This window comes from Charadrius vociferus, unplaced genomic scaffold (genome assembly GCF_000708025.1).
Source record: "Charadrius vociferus isolate BGI_N301 unplaced genomic scaffold, ASM70802v2 scaffold251, whole genome shotgun sequence".
Taxonomy (NCBI): Eukaryota; Metazoa; Chordata; class Aves; order Charadriiformes; family Charadriidae; genus Charadrius; species Charadrius vociferus.
In genome coordinates, this window is record NW_009646963.1 from 742,129 (window position 1) to 764,139 (window position 22,011).

General features: G+C 39.7%; 1 protein-coding gene across 1 annotated transcript in view; it reads left to right on the plus strand.

Annotated features, from left to right (window-relative positions):
* The window catches only part of ATF7IP (activating transcription factor 7 interacting protein), a 58,860-nt gene extending 38,208 nt beyond the window's left edge, over positions 1-20,652 (plus strand). The window contains exons 10-14 of the mRNA XM_009895225.1: positions 6,295-6,373; positions 11,829-11,987; positions 12,958-13,143; positions 16,808-16,920; positions 20,013-20,652. Of these exons, the coding sequence (XP_009893527.1) occupies positions 6,295-6,373; positions 11,829-11,987; positions 12,958-13,143; positions 16,808-16,920; positions 20,013-20,429 (954 nt within the window). The 3' untranslated portion in view covers positions 20,430-20,652. The remainder of the gene's footprint in view (positions 1-6,294; positions 6,374-11,828; positions 11,988-12,957; positions 13,144-16,807; positions 16,921-20,012) is intronic.
* The last annotated feature ends 1,359 nt before the right edge of the window (positions 20,653-22,011 follow it).

Consider the following 22,011-nt stretch of genomic DNA (forward strand, 5'->3'; position numbering starts at 1 on the left):
TTCTGTTGTTGCATTTTTTTCCCTTCATTTTTCACTTTTACATACTGAAATGTTCCTTTATGAAAAGCAGGTGGCATTACAATGAATAGCATTGTTATCTCTATGTGATGAACTGAACCGTGGCGTTATATAATACCAAAACCTTTTCTAAATCATACATATTACATGTGAACAGAGAAATGCATATTCAGAACTTTCTTCAAATTACCAACATTTACCTTTTGATTTTTCATGTGGTACAATACATGTGCATGTTGGCACGTGTATGTGTGCTGTTATATAAAATGATGTAAGAAGTAACGTTTGCTGTTCAATTTGAGTTTGAGAGATTTCTTTCCCAGTTTTCTTCAGTAGTTTGCCTTTGATGTGTATATGCTCTGATGTTCTAACTACTTCTTTCTGTGTTAAATTTCACAATTGTGGTTATGGTGGGAGATTTTCTCAACATCATGTCTACCATATGTGCTTTGGCCTTTAAATTCAGTCTCCTTCCTTGTATTGGTTTTTCTCATGGAACTGGAATGGCTTTTTTCTACACACATTTTTTTCTTCCACATACCCCCCCTCCCCCTCCTTTTTTCTTTTTCTTTCTTTTCAAAATTACAAATGATGAATCAACCTAATTTGCAGCAGTGCTGATCTGAAAAAGTTGCTGGATAGCAAAGCTAAGGTGATACTCTTTCTCCCACTACAGTGTATTTTACAACAGCATGAAATGGTCTTAGCATGTGGAAAAACAAAAAGATAGCAGCCAGTCACCATGTCCCTACTTTTCCAGAGGCAGGTGGGGAAACTGCTTCAGAATCACTTTAACACCAGAGACAGTGCTTCATTTTATTGCGAGGCTGATTCCTTTCTGATTTCCTTCTATTAATTTACTGTTGACTAGTGTGTACATTAATTATTAGATATTGCAGTCGGTGACATACTGGCATATAATGAGTCTTCCAAAAGAAGGAGGAAAGTTCTTAATTGTAAAGCATTTACATTGGTTTATTGCAAATTTTAATTGTGACTTCAGATTCAGGTGACTCTGTTCACTGTATTTATGCGTTTTCAACATGTTCCAGGACTTTTAGTACTTCTAGGAACTCTTCTATTGCGCTTCTTTTCTAAATTTCTGTAATATCCATATGGCATTGGTTCTAGAAAGTAACTGTAGAATTCTTTTCTTCCTCAAGGAAAACTGTATGATTGTTGCTTTTTTCTAGCACTTCTCCCCATAAGTATATCTTGTTTGTCAGTACATCTATTACTCAGAACTTTGTTTGTTAAAAATACTTTTGTGGTTGGGATTGGAAGAAAGCAGATGTTATGTTGTCATTGTATATGCCATGGAAAATGCACGAAATTCTGAGTACAGGTCATTTTTACCAATCCTTTGTAGAAAACCCTGAATTGAAGTGTAATTCCTGTAATATGAATAGAGATTTCATGTAAGAAATTAAAACAAAGTGTTTTCTAGTTTTCATGGAAAAAAAAATAATCTGAAAATCTGAAAATTTTCAGATTTTTTTTTTTTTACAGAAGAGTCAGTACTCTAGATCAGTTCAGCAAAAGAATCTGAATAGTAGCATTCACTTTATACATTTCATTATTTTATCTTCCGTATGCACTATAAAACAGTTTATGCTTAACTGATTAAGTGATGTTTAGAGGAGGCTATGACAGCCTCTGTTTCAGGACTTACCAGGTGTCACTCAGATATTTCAAAGAGATGAGGATTTACTATTTTGGTTTTGCCCCTCTTCTAAGGTTTTTCACTTGCTGCTTTCACAAGTTATGTGCTTGACATTCAAATACTTCCCCTTCACACTTGACAAGTTAGATGCCTGGGGCATTTGGCATGCAGACGCAGAGCCCAGGGACAGTTGTACATTGGTAAATACAGTAGGTGTGGACATGACTTTGCAAACTGAAGCAGCTGGGGTAGAAGGCATGCAATTTGACAAGATTTTCTTCAAAGAACACGCTTTTCAAATCAGATCAAGATTGTAAATGTGAAGTGCCTACTCCTTGGCTGGGTGTTTCAGGAAAAACGCACAACACTGAGAATAGCGCAGCAGCATTACAGTAGGCTCACACCATCCTTTCGTATTTGTGGTGGTGCGTGCTCAGCTGCTGCTTGGCTTCTCTTATCCTTTTCCCCTGCTGCCTTTTTTTATCTCCTTTGTTTCTGCTCTTAATCATACCTTGCAGTCCTCTTCCCCCACTTCACCGTAGTGTTTTGCCTTTCAGCTCCAAGTTCTGTGCATCTTCTGGGCTGGATCTACGTTAGACTTAAGTATAAAGTGTTCAGTTACAGGATGCATTGTTTTTATGCAAAACATCTTAACTGCAAATGGAAGTTCACCAACCAGATGAAGAATAAAGAGGTGACTATATTAAAATTAGGAAGGCAGGAAAAGATAAAATTTTGTATTTTTCTTGCTTTCTTCCTAAAAGTTGTTTTTTTTCTTTTTTCACGTTTACCTTTAACACTGACATTTCAGAGTAGGATTTGTCAGGTTTAATTTTTAATTTAATTTTAAATTTAATTTTTTCGTTGCATTGTTTTGTGTTAACATTATTTCACTACTGGCTGCTATATGAAAGCAGAGAAAGATTTGAACTAAGGCAGCTCAGATACAGTTGTGGTTAACTGGATGGTTCAGTTCGTGATGTTGCTACTTCCAGGTTGTACAAAGTTACCTCATTAGCTATGGATAAAACAGGTCCAAAATGGCAGTATGAATGACAGTATTTTGGAGGATTTCCACTTACTTGGAGATTAAAGGCATATACATTAAGATACATGAGCTGTTAAGAAGGATGGAAAAGGGAGTTTGGTAGTTTGTTTCTTTTAAATCTCAACGTAAACTTTTTTCTGTTTTATAACTAGATACTGCCCAGATGCTGTTGTAAACAATCAGATTTATGTGCCGCTTCTGGTCTTGTTAGAAGACTGGTGCTCTCATTCTGACAAATAATGAAACAGTGGTTTGGGGGTTGTAATTTTGCTTGCTTTGTTGGCTTTTTTTGTAACTGTGATCTTTAAATGGATAGAGATCACTTCGTATTACTGTGATTATTTTGCTTCCGTTCCAGTTTATTTGATATTTTAAGGCCACCAAATCTTCTGTTTCTCAGACTTGCTAGGGAATATGTGAACTAAAGCACCAGGCATATGTTTTGGGTTCTCATTAAACGGTTTTGATTATTTCACTAGTGTGACTGTGCTGATGAAAAGGTGTTATGATTGTATCATATGCATCTGTGCTCTTCTGCAGAGATCAGCTGAAGCAGGTTCAAGTTCTTGGCTTCCTGTGTTTGGAGAAAGCTGAAAACTGATAGCAGACCAGAATGCCTTGACTTTGCTTTTCTGCATTACCAGTTTCTGCCCAAATGCTTGTCGAAATCTAATATTAGGAGCTGAAAGACTAGTGTGAAGGTAGTTCATACATGACTGAAAGTCCCATGTCGGTCTTCCCTTTGCAAGCCTTTGTCAGGCTTCCCTGCAAGCCTTCTTAAGCTTGTTTCTAATTCCCTCAAACACAGGTCTGTTGTAAACTGGAGTTTTCGCAAGTCCTTGTAGCAACAGAAATTTCCCTGAGCAACTTTGTGAATTAAATATGCATGATACTCAAAAGGGGTGGTTTTATTTTCTTGATTGGTTGGGCATAGGATTTTTGGAAAACCATTTATTACTTGCTCTTGGCAGTGATGATTCCACATGGTTCCATTTGTAGGTCTTAACTGTTCAGGTGGTAAGTGACAACACTCCTACACTGTACCGCCCTAGGTAGGAAAAAAAATGTGCAGCATTTTCACTGTTTCGGGTTTCCTTAAAATTTTCCTGTACTGCTAAATTTCATTCAAGGGAGGTGCACGGTTGGTGAACTAGGAGAATCCAGTTGGGGAAGCTGGGGAGCCAGGACTTCAGGGTGTGCTGTGTGTGGAGTACAGCATCTTTTGGAGTAGCTGGAGTGTGTGCCCCAGAACCGGGACTGGGGGATGTACCACAGAGCACCACTCAAAACACTGCCCTGCAGATGTGCAACTTGTGTGGATTGTGGAAAGAACCTAACTGCTTATGGATAGTTCCTTTTGAGGAGATTGCTACCAGGGTTGTTTAGTAGAAAACCTTGAATAGTGTGACTAACTACAAGAAGGTCTTTCCTCCTGAGAAGTGCATGTATGGGACCTTGTCAGTTGATTGGATTTATCATTTAATAGTTGCCTGTTTAACTAACTCAAGATTTTGGCCTTTGAGACACACCAAAATAAAAAAAAAATGCATGCAATGACACCTGCTGACTTGGAAATTCAAAGAACTTTCTTAAATGGTATGGTTAAGGAGGGCTTCAAAACAGGATTTAGATTTCTTTGCAGAGGAAAAAATGAAAGGAAGTTACTTCAGACTACTGTATTTTATTGGGGGAGAGAAATTAATAGCTTAGTGTTAGTTGGGTTTTTTTTCTTTTTCCAGTTCCTTATAAATCTCCCCCTCCATTTTTCAATCTGCTCTCTCCTGGCAGAGTGCCATAGTTGAAAATACACATCGTTGACTCGGAAGATTATCAAGTTGGAATGAAATTCCTCTTGATTTCATGCTAATCAAGTAATCATTGATTATTTGAATGTGCCTTTTATTTTAAGCTTCAAGTGGGTAAATCAGCTCATCATACTAAGAAAACTGAAGCTGGAAAGTCTTTGAAATAAAAATCACTCAACAGAAGAATGGTTAATGGTTAATAAGCATGAGAGATGTTTCTCTGTGTAGAGCAAAGATAAAATCCCTGTAGAGGTCTCTTCTATCACCTGTGCACATAAGTAGCTAGATATTTCTTACTCAAATGGTGTGTCATGTAGGTTATTAGCAGAATTTCATCAGTGGCAGCATTAGAACTTAAGGCAAGAAGAAATCAGGTTATAATAATGCATAATGAAGAGATCAGTCATGTCAGGCTCTCCAAATTCAGTGACCAATTATTTGGACACAGCTTTTGTTTACATTTAGTAATCATATGATACCTTTTTTCCCTCTCCTCAATGCCTTGCCTGTGTGAGAATTGTCTTTAGGACCTCCCTAAAGGCCTATTTTTTACCCAAATGAAAGGTCATGGAGCAGATAATCTCGATGCTTAGGCTTTTTCATCTGTCCCCATCTGACTACACAGAAAAAAATCTCTAATCTCCCTAGGATTTATCATGTTGGCATTTGTACAAGCCATGTGGGACCGATAACTTACACTTTTTTCCATGTTAATTGTTCAGAGATTTTTATAATTATCTTGCTTTCCTAACCCTTTCTCTGTCCTAAGGAACCTGGTTTACTCTAATCCATAAATCAGTAGCAGTGCAGTCCAACAATTGATGATCGTCTCTTCTACAAAACCAAAAAAACCCCTAATTTTTGCAGCAAGTTTAAGGAACTAGAAATAGACGTAATTCAAGATTTTTTTTCTACAAAGTATATTTAAAAACACAGAAGTATATAGGATGTCCTCCAGTATTTTTTTCATCACTTAAAGGAAAATGTTGGTGGTGGTCCCTCCAGTCTGAACAGCTAAAGGACAGCAATTGATCCAGAAGATAAGCCTTGTTTGATGGTCCTCTAGGGGTTTTTGTAACATTTAACCTTGACAGTAGCTTAAAAGATCACCTTATGCTCTCTAAAGAGATGGTTACAAATGGCTTCATATTTAGAGTAACAGAATGCTAGAATTTGTGGTAATGGATACAGTAATGAAATTACTTTAAAAAGCTGGATACACTTAGAGTTTTCTGATGGCTTTTGATGATGTATTTTGTAAGCATTACAGGTTCCTGTGTAGCTTTCCCTTTTTCTTATTGTGAAGTTAATTTCTTCATAGGCACATAGGCCGAGCTGTCTCAAAATAAGTAATATATTGTCCTGGTGATTGTTCTGTTAAAAAGTTACACTACTATAGAAGAAAGCACAGATTACAACCGGATTAAAATACTGAGAGTCATAATTGAAAGATACTCTGTAACACCAAATTGTTATTTATTTACCTGTAAAATAACAATATGCTACTGGTCATAAGGTGTTTTTTTTACTCCTTGCAAAGCTAAAACACTTTAATATTTGATACCACGCTACAGTCATTTGGTTATTGCCAGTTTTGCAAGTCCTGGGAAACTTGTCTGAAACTTCTTACTCCTGCTCATTTCATCAGTTCCTTTGTAATCAATTCTGAGGCTTCTCTTTCTCAATGCTTAATTTGTATCCCTTTTCCACCTGTGTTCCCTGGATTTGCTTTTGCAAAATGAAGGAGTTTTGTCTTTCAGAGCGGGAAGGTCACAGGAAGCGATTCAGGAGGTGTCATTGATCTTACGCTGGATGAAGAGGATGATGGCTCTTCTCAAGGTAGGTGAAAAAGATTTTGCTAGCTGCAGGGGTAATTGAGCTACAAGTATTGTTTCATCCCTTGAATGACAGGTCTCTAGAGGCGTGCCTCTGCACTACATTCTGATGTTCAGCCACCAAGAAGTTTTGATTTTTCTAGACAACCTCAGTAGCTATCTCTCTAGTTGGTGCGTTCAAGTTCTACATGTACGTTCTCAATATTTTGACTTGCTCTGTATTTGTATTACACAAATGTAGAAAAACATACTGGGGTGTGGTGGCATTGCTTTCGGTGAGGGAGAAATGTAACGTTACCACCAAAAGGAGTTCATGGTATGTAAGTATTAGAGAAGCATTATGCAATTCAGATAGCTAACAGTCTGTTTCTTTTATCAGCAGAGGATGTATGGTGGACACTGAACTGAGTATGAGCCAACAGTGTGTTCTCATTTAAATTTCAGTTATTATTTCCCCCCACATTGACACTGGTGGGACCACACCTGAAATACGGTGTCAAGCTTTTGCTCCCCCTTCCTTGAGTTCAGAAGAGTTGTGCTAGCAGTGGAGAGGGCCAAATAGGTGGTGTCAGGATGGTGGGGGCCCACAATATGTGACCAGTGGGAAGAGATCGGCATCCCATGGCATGTTTGGCAACCTGCAAACTGAGAGACAACGCAATAGCAGCCTGCAACCACTTAGTTACAAAGATGATGGAGCACAACTCTTCTCAGCAATGCCAGGTGATCTATCAAGGGGCAGTGGCAGTTCAGGAGGTTCAGGTTGAGCTTGAGGTGAAAAGAAATCACAGTAGGAAGGTGGTGCAGCACAGAGGGATGGCAGAAACTCCACTGCTGAATGTTCTCAAGATTCACTAGGGCAAAACTGCAACTCATTTGACTTAGTGTTGGTGGCAGTCCAGCTACCACAAGAGGTTGGACTGCACGGCTACTGTGGTCTTTACAAGCCAGGATCTTGATGATTCTGTGAATTGCTTAGCCAAGTGTCAGAATAGCGTAGGGAATCAAGCTTTTACCACTGTCATCTCTTCTGAGGGTAAGATCTCAAAAAGATAAAAAAGATGGTTGCACTTGGACTGTGGAACTCTGTCAGGTAAGGTTAAGCTACCCAGTCCTATTTAATGTTCTGTAAAAGACTCGGATTTATGGTGTGTTTTAAAGTAGCATGTCACAGTATTGTAATGTATTTCAGCTAATCTTTTTCAATCGAAAGTAACATTTTTCAGAGAGGTTTTTCTTTCCTGATTGCATAAAGTATGTCTTCACCTCACCATAACCATAAAAGATGAACGCCATGGTTGCATGTGCAACTATAAAAATGCGTCCCTAAGTACATTCAGGCTGGGTTAGCTCCTGTGTGTCTCTTCATGGCAAAGCAGAAGCTGGACTCTCACTGCTTGTCTGCAGCCTTGCAGATGAGTTTCTGTTTAGAGTTTGTGTGAGGAGTCAGTATTTTTCATATAAGCTGTAGCAATGTATGGACTAAAACCCTAATAAAAGCTTGAGTTTCACCATGCAGTGACAACACATCTCTAGAATTTTGAGCAAGTTTCTTGGGAAATAATTCACATGTTCTGATAATAACATTGAGGTTAAACAAAGGAAAAGTATGCTTCTGATGGCTTTCGCATAATCGTAAGCATGCATATACCTTTGGCCAAATATTTTTTTTCCTCTGAACTTTGTTTACAGCGAATGTGGAGCAGGTTTTATTTTGTTTTAGATTTATTGGTACACAACCTCACGTACACAAAGTACCTCCAGTGTTACAGTGTTTACTGCAGTGTGCTGGAATGTCAGTTCAGTAGTAATTCAGGTAGAAGAGCAACACCTATATAGTGTTCCCAAGAACACTTCAGATCCTGCTTCTTTTGTTTAAAGCTCTGTCACCCGCATACAAAATAAACCTAATTCTGTTACTTATAAAAGGTATTTAAGTAGATGTTAATGTCTGGAGAGAGATGTCTCATCATGTGCTTCCCTTTAAATCTTTCCTGGTACAACTAGGAAACAAAGTTGTGCTGTTTTGGTGGCACACAGTAACAATGTATGTCCGTGTTGGTTGAAATTACTAAAGATGCAGGTTGAGAGTAAATTTTAACGTTGTGGTAGATATTTAAACTTGTTCATGTAATGTACTCTCTATCCTTTCCTTTTTCCAATGAAGTTTCCATTTGGATAAATAATTAAAATTGGTATCAGTAATACTGTATACCAAAGTGTGCATATAGGGTAAATTAGACTTAAACTTTGCTTTGTTTTGTGAAGTTATTAAACTGAAATCGGAGTTTCTGTATTGGGTCATGGAAGAGCAGACCTGTATAGACTGTCATCAAGCCCAGTCTTCAGTCATGGTAGACAGACAAAACCTTGTGCGTTATTTTTAAGGTCTAATTGTGGTTTTGAGAGTAGGGGATTTTTGTTTGGGTTTTTTGGGGGGTGAGGTTTGGTTTGTTTTTTTTTTTTATAGTGACCAGGGCCTCTAATCATGTGCTTGAGGCTCTGGGTTTGAACACAATACTCCTACAAAACAGAGTAGCTGTCCTTCAACAGCAATTGGTTTGGCATTTTGAAACCCCACTCCTCTATTAACACAGAAATACGTGTCTCTAACTTCCAACTCCTTTTTTTATATGCAGCAGTTTGCGTTCAAATAGTGCTTCATGGGGGCCGCGGGGGAGTATAACCATCACACTGTGGAAACACTCACCCAATACAGCCTAGATTTGTATTTCCTCTCTTCTTCACTTCATCAGCGAAGCAACACGCAGACATTCTGTAATCAACAACATATGCAGGTTTTCCTGATCATCTTCACTACCCCAAACATAATTTCCCACATTAGAAGTTCTTATCAATTCCTAAATGGCTGATGTCTCTCTGCTGTCATCTTCTTATTTTCTAATGCTCAAGTCTTAGCTTTGTTCCTGTGTAATGTTTTGGTCCACCCCCATACTGGTAGCATCGTAGTACACTGCCAACTAAATTTAGTGTACACCTTCTGATGTGTACAAAAATTATTAATGAAAATGTTGCGTAACGTTTGAGAAACCATGTTGTTAACTTCTGTTCAGAACAATTGTTGTCATCCTTTTATCAAAGAGTACTCTAGATAGTTTTCTGTCTGCAAGTATCTTGCAATACTTGTACAGTCCCTTTTATTAAATATTTGTGCAGCGTACTGCATCAAATTATTTCGTAAAAATATTAAAACAACTAATAGATTTAGTTGATACCTATCACTAGTCTAAAGTGGATTTGTAATCTGGGAAAGATACAGAAATGTCCTCTCAAAACCAGCCATGTTCCTTTTTTTTTTTTTTTGCATTTATCTTTTTGTTGGAAAAAATATTAAATACATACAGTATCAATTTTTAATTTATAAGCTGGTTGATAAGCAAATCTGTAGTTTTCTGGATCATTTTTTGTCTTATTCTTGAACATGCATATGGTATGTTTGCTATTGTGTATTCCCATTATACCACTTCTGAATTAGTATGCTGATAAAAACTCCCTCCTGCTATAACTGTAGTATTGTAGGCCCATTTTCTTGCCTGGAAATTAGCCCCTCTTCTTCACAATTTTGTGTATTAGATTTGCAGTTTTGCTTACGCCTCCAGTAGTAATGATTTCCATTTTATGCTCATTTCCATAAATCAGATTGTCCTGTCTCATCCAGTACCACATTTTTAATGACTATGATGGTGTGCTCATTTAGCATTGGAACTGTTCCTGTATTACTTTTAACCTTAGTCCTGTGCTTACTATGCCCCCAGTCTTCCTGTTTTCCTTGTTGAATTTTTACTTACATAGCTAAATTAGCCTTTGCTATTTGTTTCCATTTATTCAGTGAAGTCTAGTTGGTTATCTTGAGTCATTTCCTGTTGCTGGTACAATCCTGACCTAGTTTCCAGCAACTGGAATCTCTGCAGGGCTCTTTATTTGTCAGGGACAAATGAACTTGTTTCTGTGTGAGATTAAAAACGTAAGCAAAACCAAAAAAAGCCTTCACATTTGTCCAGAATGTCATTTTCGCTTGAACTACGTTTTCACAGCAGTATTGTGTCTGGGTTCTTAATAGTTGCTTCATGAACACATCTTCTCTAGGTCATGACTGAGAATGCACTTGCATCACTGCCAATGGCAGTTGCAATGTGCATCAATCTGTCAAAGTAAATGGGTGCATGCATCTCTGTAGGAATCTCTTCAGAGTCAAATAATTTGTTGGAACACTGGGAAATGTCTCATACTCAAGGAAAATAAAAGGAGCTTTAACTAATCACAAGACCTGTTGATGAAAGAGCAGGAAATATCTCCCCTTTTTGTTTTCAAAATGAGCATCGTTTTACTGCTCCTTTTATAGGCTTTGAAAAAAGAAAGAAAAGAAAATTACGTTTTTATCAAAATGGTTTCAGTGAAGTAGCTCAGCTGTTCAGTCTAGGGAACAGTATGGTCTGCAATTTATATCATATTTTAATTTTGAGGTCTTGAATGGTATTTAATTTATCATAGCAGTTTGTGAAGGGTATTGCTACTTCAAGCTATTAGTACGTGGTGTTAAAGACAGCTCGATGAGACCATCAGAATCGTCTCCAATTGGTAAAAACGCCAACGTTTTGCGCTACACTGCCATTAACCCCGTTCTTAATGCTTTGAAATCTAGTTAGTACATTTAATTCATAGTTTCTAAATGTGTTCTTCAATATATTGTTGATATGTTTTCTCAAGAGTAAAATACAGATTAACATATTTTTTAACGTATTTTGGCTGCTGCACGTGCAATTTTATTAGGGCAAATATTTTTTTAAAAACCTACTCTTTTGTCTTGTGTTTTGTAGTTTTTGGTGGTGCCTTCTCTGCCCACTACTACTCTACCGTGTTAGAAAGCAACTTAAATTCTCTTTTTAAAGTTTTCTATAAATAATTAAGTGATTCCCCTTTTTTAAGAAAATGGCATGAAAATTCAAAACAGCAACAAACAGGGCTGACTAACAGACTGAACAAAGGAAAGAGTCAGCAAATAACAAATGGAAGTAAGCATCAAAGGTAGACAAGATTTATTTAGGGAGCTCTGTGACTTTTTTTGGAACAAATTGAGTACAGCAGTGTTTAGGCCTTTAAGGTTTTAAACTATTCTTTTTTTTTTAACAGAAACTTTTAAAGACTTTGACATAGTGTTCCATTAAATTCAGGTTTCCAAATTATGCTGAAATACACAGACTTGGTGATGAGAGAATGAAACGTTATGGAGGATGAGGGCAAAATATTGGAATGATTAAAGCAAGGGGAATTGAATGAATTTTCTACAGTTTTCTATGCAGAATGAAAAGATCAAAGAAATGTCATGCTAGGAAATATTCTTTGCTAATCTGTGAATGATGGGGGGAAAAACGATTTTAAAATTCTGCGATGCTCTTATTTCTGTTTGCTATTGTCTATAACTTTATTTTGCTTTAAAGCAGATGTCAAGAAGCAGAACCAGACACCTGTTACAGGATTGAGCATAACCACCCAGCCCTTGGCTCGCCCCTTGCAGCCTTTGCAGCCAAACCCTGTGCAGCAGACAGGTGTGCCAACAAGTGGACCTTCCCAGACCACCATACATGTATTACCTACAGGTACCTTCATTTGACAACGTTATGTGAATGCAATGACTGCTTTTTTTTTTTCTTTCTTTCTTAAACTAGACTCTTGTGTGCTCTACATTGTGCTAATCCTTTCAGGTGAATATTCAGAATATTTGACTCACCTTTTAATCTTCCATTCTAGTCAGTTTCCCATAACTTTTTTCTTTTTTTTTTTTTTTTTTCAAATGATGAAGTGAAAGGGAAAGATAGTCCTGTTGGTTTGGAAACAATTCAGGATCAAATTAATTCCATGGAGAGGAAGAAATCCTGCTAGGGATGGTCATGGAAATTATTAAACAGACTGTTGTTTGTAAAAGTGAAGGAGAATTAAACCGTAGCAGTTGTATTCTTTATGGGGACAAAACATTAGCAACATTGCTCCTAGCTCTATCCACCTGCACGTGGCAGTTAATCCTTTCGCAGAGTGAATGGCAAGGCTGACATTGAAGTTCCATCCCTAGTTAAATGTTATTTAGTCTGCAGTGTGATATTTTTTTTTCCTTTCTAACTTAAAGGAAGATAGATTCTCTTTTTTTCTTTATTTTACTGTCGTCTTCTGTAGATGATTGTTGAAGGTTGGCATTGGAATTGTCTTATGACTGATCTGTTCTACAGACTTTTTGGTGGTGGGTTTTATATTCTCCACAGCTGTGCTTACATTCAGGACCTTTTTCTTTTCTTCTTTTTTTTTTTATTGTGTGTGTGAGCATTACATTTATCTCTTCTGTTTGGAATTTGTATATATATTGGCATTACTGTTTCAGGTGAAAATTACTGTTTGTTTAGGCTGTTTCTCTTTTCTTGCATTATTAAAAGCAGATAGAATTTCATGGAGATGGTTTTCATTTTGCACGGCTCAGATGAGTCAGTTTTCCAAAGGAGGTGTGTACCCTGGAATAGGCATATCAGCTTAACATCGTGGAATTCCGTTCTAGGTTGTGGTCTGTCTGTCTTTTTCTAGCTCCGACAACAGTGAATGTAACTCATCGGCCAGTGACTCAAACTGCTGCAAAACTTCCGATACCAAGAGCCCCTGCTAACCATCAGGTGGTCTATACCACTCTTCCTGCACCACCAGCTCAGACTCCTGTCAGAGGGGCTGTCATGCCAAGCCCAGGTTTAAGGCCAGTCAACCCACAGACTGGAGGTAGGGGACGCTTCCTCCATGCACATTTTAGTACAATACAGCTTGATGTGTTCTACCTGATGGATGTGGGGTTTGGTTTTTTGTTTCGGGTTTGTTGTTTGGGGGGAGGGGAAGGGGCGGTTGTTTGGTTGTTTGTTAGTTTTTTTACAATACTAATCTAAATTACAGAGGTTAGGGGCTTTTTCCGTCTTACAAACATGAGAAAATGCCAGGCTATTTAGAAATTATTCCCCTCCAGCTATGTGAATGAGGAAAAATTTGATTTAAGTCTTCTCAGGCACTAGCTCTGGCAGTTAAGCATCTCTGGATGACGTGCCCAGTACTTTACAAGGTAGCGGAAGGTAATGTCATGAGCACCACTGTTTTGCAGAAAGACAGTTAGAAGAGACCATTTTGTTATTATGGAGTGAGATTAAAACATGTATGTATGTAGTAAATTGTGTTTGATTTCCTGTTTAAAAGTTACATTTATGTCAGGCATCCTAATGCACCTTAACAATATCTGATGTCTTGTGCCCAGCAAATTTTCTTATTTTCTCTAGGCCTGGACAGTTGAAATTTTTCACCAAATGTATCAGAAATTGATGCATGATTGAGTTTTGTTGACTAGAGGGATCAACAAGTTCATCTTGACTTTGCAAACATGTAGCTGGCATCTTCCCATAACAGTAAACTCATTTTCTGAAATGAGTGCTAAATGTTAAAAATAAAGACCTTAATTATATTTTGTTACAAAGTGGTGGATCTTAACTGCCTTTATTCAGCTCCCCACAATTTCTGTGCTATGGTTATTTTAACAGTTATGTTAAACATAAATTGCGGTGTTCTAGTGTGCTGAGCCTGAGCCTACTTTTGTGACATCCAGGTAGTGATTTTTTAGAGACTGCGTGTATAAGCCAAACTTGGAATGCTGCGTGCTTGAGCCATGTAAGACTATCTCTGTAGGTTTGTGCAGAAATAATTGTTTCATTGTTCTGAAATGATAGTTCTTGGAAAGCAGAATATCCATGTATGTTTGTAGCAATTTAATTCTAAGTGTCTCTTCTGACTGGATTCAGCTGCATTACCATAGGCTGTGAAAAATCAGCTGTGCTACCTAAACAGGACTTGATCAGACAGTCCTTGGATGATCTCTATGAAATGTCAGGATGTGAGGAAATTGTTGTTCTTTCCAGAGTACTTGTTCATATTTCTTAAACTTCTTACACTCTTGTGCCACATGCATTTGAGTTCAGGTTCTTCTGACCGGCAGTATCTTTTGAGGGGCATGTCTGCATCTTGCGTTGCGGTTGGCAAAAGGCCATAAAAGGCGCCGTAACCTCAGCCCACCCTTAGTTTTCTTCATCATTACCTTTAGCTACAAAGTTAGACGTGTGTGATCTACCTGTTGGTTTGGAAGGAGTTTTGAGTACTTAACCGTGCATTCTCTTATGTTAATTATTTTTAATAGTATTTTCTTCTTTTGTACCAAAATACATGGTTTTGTCAGAATCTAACACTTCTTAGAGCAGTTGTTATGACTAAATACACATGACTAGTATCTACAGAATACCTTTCAGTGTTAGACATGCAAGATAATTAATGTGCTGCTGAAGAACATGTAATTGGTAATATGCTATTTTAAGGCCTTTTCTAGGAGAACCCGATGAGGTAGGGAATTCATGGTTTTTTGGGCGAGGTCATCCAAACAACAGATCTCTGTGTAATGTGCTTCTGACCTGGTGGTCCAGTGATGTTATGAATACTTATCCTTCTGTTGTCTGCTTAGAAATTCTCAGGAATCAAGGCAGGTTTCCGCCAACATAATTAAGATTCAGCTTGACCAGACCCTAAATAACCTAACGTAAGAGCATTCTTTCAACAGAAGGTTGGGACAGATCATCTCGAGAGTTCCCTTCAAACCTGGACTTTTCTGTGATTCTGTTAGAGGCAGTTGGGTTACTCTGGCTTGAAAAGTATGTCTGTGTATTATACAGCACTGTTGTCTGACAAGCTGCATAAGACGTAAGAAAATGACGGTTCTGCTATAACGTTGTGCATTCCCTGTACCTCAGGACCAGGAAGCCAGATGGTTAGCCTGAGTAGAAAAAAGACCAATTTAGTTAGAATACAGGTTATTTCAGGGCTTCATATCTGCATACCAGGTAGAGAAGTTTCATGTATTGCTAACAAAAAAGCAATCGTGTTTCTTGATCCCTTTTAGCTGTCATGAGGCCATTCTACATTTTTCACCATCTTTGTTACACAGTTTTCAGAAATGCTGCTACTGGTGTGTATTCATTTATATTATCATTGAAACAGTCTTTAGTGTCAGTAGCAGATGTTCCAGGACTAAGATCTCTGCACTTTGTCTCTGAAGATTAACTGTGAGAACTCATCAAAAGCATTTTGCAAATTGTAGTTTTGTACTTCTACCTCAGCCAAGTAATACACCTACCTAGAAGTAATGCAGAATTTGTACCGTATATCTTAAGGCATTTCTGTCCATCTTTCTTCAGATTATTGTCTTGAGATAGAGTCACAGTCATGCTAAAACAGCGTATCTGATTAGATTCTCGTAGATGAGAAATAGCCAGTTCAGGTGACTGTTTATCCTACAGGAGTTTGCACAGCTTCATTATTTTCTTAGATAGATGTGCCACTAGGAAAAAGATGTGAAGCAGTTACTTAGAGTTCAGCACTTTATAATCAAAGCATTAAGATTTAGCATTCTGAACTCCCTGCTTCAGACTCTCGGATTACATAGATTTCTGACACTCATCACTTATGATCATAGCTTGATGACTATATGGAGAAGAAATTTCCGTACAATAGCTGTGGTTTCCTGACAAGTGCGTGTCGCTCTGCAAGCTTCTATTCTGGAGTATTAGAATGCTTTGATCTCATGCAAGTGTGGAACTAGGGGGTGACGGAGCTTGCCCCAAATCTCATATTTCTAGACAGAAATAGAGACACCTTAGGCAACCCATAACAATGAGCAAAAGCTCCGAGCTCACAGAACATACGTGTTCCAACAGTAAACTGCCAAAATGTTACTTAAGAGAGTGAGATGTAGTATAAAATGAACGAAAACACGGTAGTTTGCAAGAGTTTCTGGATATTATCTACCAGACTATAAAATTACCTGGTTTATTCCTCGTAGTCAGGTCAGTTTGCTGTGGGAATGAATGAAATGGTAATGCCTGTGAGTAACATCCATTGGGGTGTCTGTTCTGTGAGGGAGGACAAGCTTCTTGGACAGTGACTTATCTTTTTGGTTTTGGTGCCATCCACAGCACAGCGTTCTGGTATTTGAATACTGAGCGGATACCATTCTGCTGTAGCAGCATTTATCTTTTCCTTTCTGAATCCCAAAGTGATGTAATGTTTCTTTTCATACTTAAGCTCCCCGTATCTTGCACGCTTCCCCTTCCCACCCATTTCTTTCATGATACAAATTACTAAACAACATTCTGTCCCCTCTGCAGACATAAGCACTTGCTCACTTTCACTTGTACAGCTTCAGGGGATGGGAGGTGGTTTTGTTGTTGTGCAGTACTTCATCAGTCTGCTGGCAGTTTGAAATTTGATGTCATCCAGCTGAACCGAGGACTTGGTCTTCCAGTGTTCTGTTTAGCTGATTTTAAGTATTGAATACTCAAAGTATTCACTGTGCTTCTTATAGGTATGACAGTACGAATGCCTCAAACAACTGCATATGTTATGAACAACGGCCTAACTCTTGGATCTGGAGCACCTCAGCTTACAGTGCATCATCGACCACCACAAGTGCACACTGTGAGTAGTCATTTTGAAATTACTTAATGCAATTTACAGGCTTGTCTCTGCATTAATGTCTTTCAGATTGCTTCTTAGTGTGAACTGCAGAATAGTGAAATGTGTTATAGACGCTTTGCAGCCAGTTCACATGCGTAGCACCGCCCTGTCACCCACAGGAACTTCTGCCACGAATGGTAAAAGCTGTGCAATCTGTTAGCTTGCCCCAGAGTTCTCCAGGTCACCAGTAGCACATATTGAAAAACAGTGCGTTAATCGTCTGCAGGTGACTTGTGGAGTCAAGGGAAGAACTGCCACTAAAAAGTTTAGTCATGGTTTGGCTACAGATTGCATGACCAGTTTGTCAGTATAGCTGTTTGCAAACCCAAATGTCCTGGTTTCAGCTGAGATAGAGTTAATTTTCTTTCTCCTAGCTGCTGTGTTATCAACATTACTTGCATAGTAAATCGAGAACACATACTATTTTAATTGTTGCTAAGTAATGTTTATATCAGTCAAAGACTTTTTCAGCTTCCCATAGAAGCTGAGAGAGAACATAGACAGGAGAAGCTGGCCAAAGGAATACTCCATACCATAGGCATCGTGCTCAGTATATAAATGGGGGTTGGCCAGGGGACAGGGTTCTGCAATCACTGCTCGCAGCAGGTAAAGTGAGAGCAAATTGTGTTGTATCACTTTATTGTGTATATTCTTTTACTATTATTATCATCCTCTTCCTCCTCTTCTGTTACTGTCTTATTAAACTGTCTTTATCTCAACCCACAAGGGTTTTTTCCCCCCTCTTCTTTTCACCTTCTTTTCCCTACCCTACTCAGGGGGTGGGGGTGAGCAAGCGAGTGGCTGCATGGTCCTAGTTGCCAACTAGTGTTAAACCACAACACTGAGGTAGACAGACAAGATCCTCAAGGTTCCCAACTCCCAAATTTCAGAGAGGGTTTTTTATCACTGTTGAGAGTGATTACTTCTCCATCACCTCAAGCCCCTTTTCGTAAATATTTGAGAATTTACGCTAACTCATTTCATAGAATCATAGAATAGTTTGGGTTGGAAGGGATATTTAAAGTTCATCTGGTCCAACCCTCCTGCAGCGAGCAGGGACATCTTCAACTAGATCAGGTTGCTTAGAGCCCCATCCAGCCTGAGCTTGAATGTTTCCACGATGGAGCATCTGCCACCTCTGGGCAACCTGTGCCAGTGTTCCAACCACCCTCATCATCAAATTTCTTCCTGATACCTAGTCTAAATCTACCATCTTTTAGTTTAAAACTATTAAACTATTAAATAGTTTAATAGTTTTAAACTATTTAAAACTATTACGTCTTGTCCTATTGCAATAGGGCCAGCTAAAAAGTTTGTCCCCATATTTCTTATAAGCCTCCTTTAAGTATTGAAAGGCCACAATAAGGTCTCCCCAGAGCCTTCTCTTCTCCAGGCTGAACAACCCCAACTCTCTCAGCCTGTCCTCATAGGAGAGGTGCTCCAGCCCTCTGATCATCTTCGTGGCCTTCCTCTGGACCCACTCCAGCAGGTCCATATATTTCCTGTACTGAGGGCTCCAGAGCTGGACATGTTTCATATGGTTTTGTTGTTGAGGCTGAACCAAATACGTTGCCTGCATACTCACTGTTGGGCAGTCGCATCGCTTGTGATGTCCTGAAATGGTAAATATATTGCCAACAAGATGGCTCACCATTCTTTCAATGTAGACACCATTCAACTTCATACATCATTCTCCAGTGATAAACAATGAGATTAAATCAAGCCGGTGTCACACAGAACACTTAAGATGACAAAAACTACCCCAGATTCCAACCTGAAAGGCCCCTGGCTGGAACAAAATTTCATACTTACTGTAGCTACATTCCTAAATTCATCTTAACGAACATAAATGAGAGACCTAGGACTGTTTCTGTGGTATATATAAAAAAAAAAAAAAAAAAAATCAATAGAAAGCTACATTTGTGCCCTTAGTTCAAAATTTTCTGGAAACTGAGTTTTTGTGATCAATTTAAGGTGATAAAAATCCATGTGGCACCATTACTCATTCTTCCTTTTGTGACTGAAAACCTGCCTGTTGAAAGGATGATGAGTTGTCGTCTTAATCCACTGCCTGGCCTGTTTTGGGTGATGTGGGAACAGTAGCCAGAATGTAGATTAAAAGTCATTGTGAACCTGCCTGCTCAGTCTTGGTAAAGGGCACAGTGTTCAGTCCATCACCTCTTGGGTGGGAGGCAAAGAGGATATAGGGAAATAACTGTGGCAGTGATCATCTGTACAGCTAGGGATTTATATGCAAGTAATAAGAACTTATCATAGAATCATAGAACAGTTTAGGTTGGAAGGGCCCTTGAAGCTCATCCAGTTCCACCCCCCCTGCCGTGGGCAGGGACACCTCCCACTAGACCAGGTTGCCCAAGGCCCTGTCCAACCTGGCCTTGAACACTTAGAGGGAGGGGGCATCCACAACTTCTCTGGGCAACCTGTGCCAGTGCCTCACCACCCTCAAAGTGAACAATTTCTTCCTAATATCTAATCTAAATCTACCTTCTTCCAGTTTGAAGCCATTCCCCCTTGTCCTATCACTACATGCCCTTGTAAAAAGTCCTCCCCAGCTTTCCTGTAGGCCCCTTTAGGTACTGGAAAGCCCCTATAAGTTCTCGCTGAAGCCTTCTCTTCTCCAGGCTGAACAACCCCAACTCTCTCAGCCTCTCCTCATAGGAGAGGTGCTCCAGCCCTCTGATTGTCTTCGTGGCCCTCCTCTGGACCCGCTCCAACAGGTCCATATCTTTCCTATGTTGGGGGCTCCAGAGCTGGATGCGTTACTCCAGGTGGGGTCTCACCAGAGCAGAGTAGCAAGGCGAAATTACCTCCCTTGACCTGCTGGCCCCACTTACGGCATCCTTGGTCCCACCCCTTCTCAACCTTTGTTACTGCTCTCTTGCCTGCGCCCTCGCCGCACGCAGGACTTAGAGTTGTGAATGCTGGGTGATTGCAGTCTCATTTGCTTCCATTTGCCTGGTGCATGATGACTTAAAGCCTCCTTCCACTGCTGCAGACTCTGACCTTCACCTCATTGCTCTTGCATTTCTCAGGAGCCACCACGCCCTATACATCCTGCCCCACTCCCGGAGGCGCCACAGCCACCACGTCTGCCCCCTGAAGCTGCCAACACTTCTCTGCCTCAAAAGCCACAGCTGAAGCTGGCACGGGTACAGAGCCAGAATGGTATTGTGCTGTCATGGAGTGTCATGGAGGTGGACCGGAGCTGTGCCACTGTGGACAGTTACCATCTCTACGCCTACCACGAGGACCCGAGTGCCACGATGCCCTCGCAGTGGAAGAAGATCGGGGAGGTGAAGGCCCTCCCACTACCTATGGCATGCACTCTTACGCAGTTTGTGTCTGGTAGCAAATACTACTTTGCGGTCCGGGCTAAGGACATCTATGGACGTTTCGGACCCTTCTGTGACCCCCAGTCCACAGATGTGATCTCTTCCCAGAGCAGTTAAACAGAGATCTTTGGAGCCTTTAAACTTGTCCTACTACCAAGAATTACCCCAATTTTGGAGGGTTGATACCATGCATGAAATTCACTTTTAAATCCACTCTCTGCAGGATTATTTTAGACAGTTGTGTGATACACTACTTGCATTCAGAACCAAAAGAAAAATAAAGTGTCACCTGCAGCAAGAGAGCCTGGTTTTTCTGGATAGCTCAAGTCATGGGCCCTTTGAAAATTTAACATGACAGCTGTTCCACCCAGATACCTACCCACCCTTTATCCAAGGGCACCCTGGATGCCTGGGATTCTGCTTCAGAGTGGGAACAAAATCATAAATTACAGTTTGTCTGAAGCAAAGCACACACATCTGTAATATCTATCGAGGCACCAACACGAGGGCAAGAACAGATTTGCCTCCTGCCCCCCACCGCTCTGTGAGCAGGCTGTGACACGAGGGGTGATTCAAGGTCTCGCCTTTGTACTGGAAGATTGAGTGGTCTGGTCTTATTTTACAAACTCTAACGAGCTCTCTGAGGGGAGGGAAGGGAACTTGAGTCTGGCCAGGGAACCAAGATTTGTGTAAATTCGGAGGTGGTGGGAAAAACAAATGAAAATCACCCCGCTACCTCCTGCCTCTCCTAACTAAGAACGCTCCTCCACCTTCACCACCCTCCCCTGCTCACATGGGGAGCATTCCGAGGTCAGGTCTGAAACTGGATTGCAGAGACTGCATTCACACCTCTCTAGCTCAGATAATTTCTCTGCCCCTCCCCTCATACATCCAGCCCTGTTTTTTAGATTTATTTTGTGCCTTAAAGAATAATTTCAGAAATAAATGTAGCCAGATACCTTGTGGTGTTCTTTTATTTGCTTGGGAGTTATTTTTCCCTTTACCCTTCTAGCCTTTCAGTACTGCTTCTCATTTTCCTGGCCTGCAGTAAGGATTATTTCTGTAAAGACCAGGAAGTGTTACGTCTGCTGATGCTGGATTTGTTTTTCTCTGCAGTATCATTCAACCCTTTCCTCACTGTAATTCTTGAGTAGTTGTTTTTGTCCTGTCAAGAGTTTATTAAGAGTATACAGACAGTATTTTCCACCAGAGCCTTTCCCTGTTCTTTTGGGAAAGCTGTATGCTGCAGTTCAGCCAAAGAAGAAACCTCTGTGGTGTGGCACCATGAAAGCTTCCAGCTGGTTGCGCTCAGTTTGGGTGTTCAGTTAGTGCAAAAAGAGAGGAATTTGGCTTCCCAGTCCTCTTCTCTGTCTCGTCCCCTGCCTGCCTCTGCAGAAAGCGAACACACCTGAAGCGGTTTAGAAACGATTTTAGACGCTGGCCTCAAACTTGGGAGCAACTGCAAACGTTCATAGATGCTTTCATGATGCTTCTGAGCTGAGAAGAGAAATCGGTACGTCTGACCCACGGTTGTTGATGTGTTAAACTTGCTTTTTGCATAACCAAATTGTAACACAACTGGACAAGAAAGTCTATGTAAGGTTTTTATTTTTGCACTTTTCAGTCTCATTCCTGCCCAGCAGAACCAAACTGGATTTAGAAGGGAAGGAGTCTTTTTTTTTTTTTTTTTTTTTTTTCC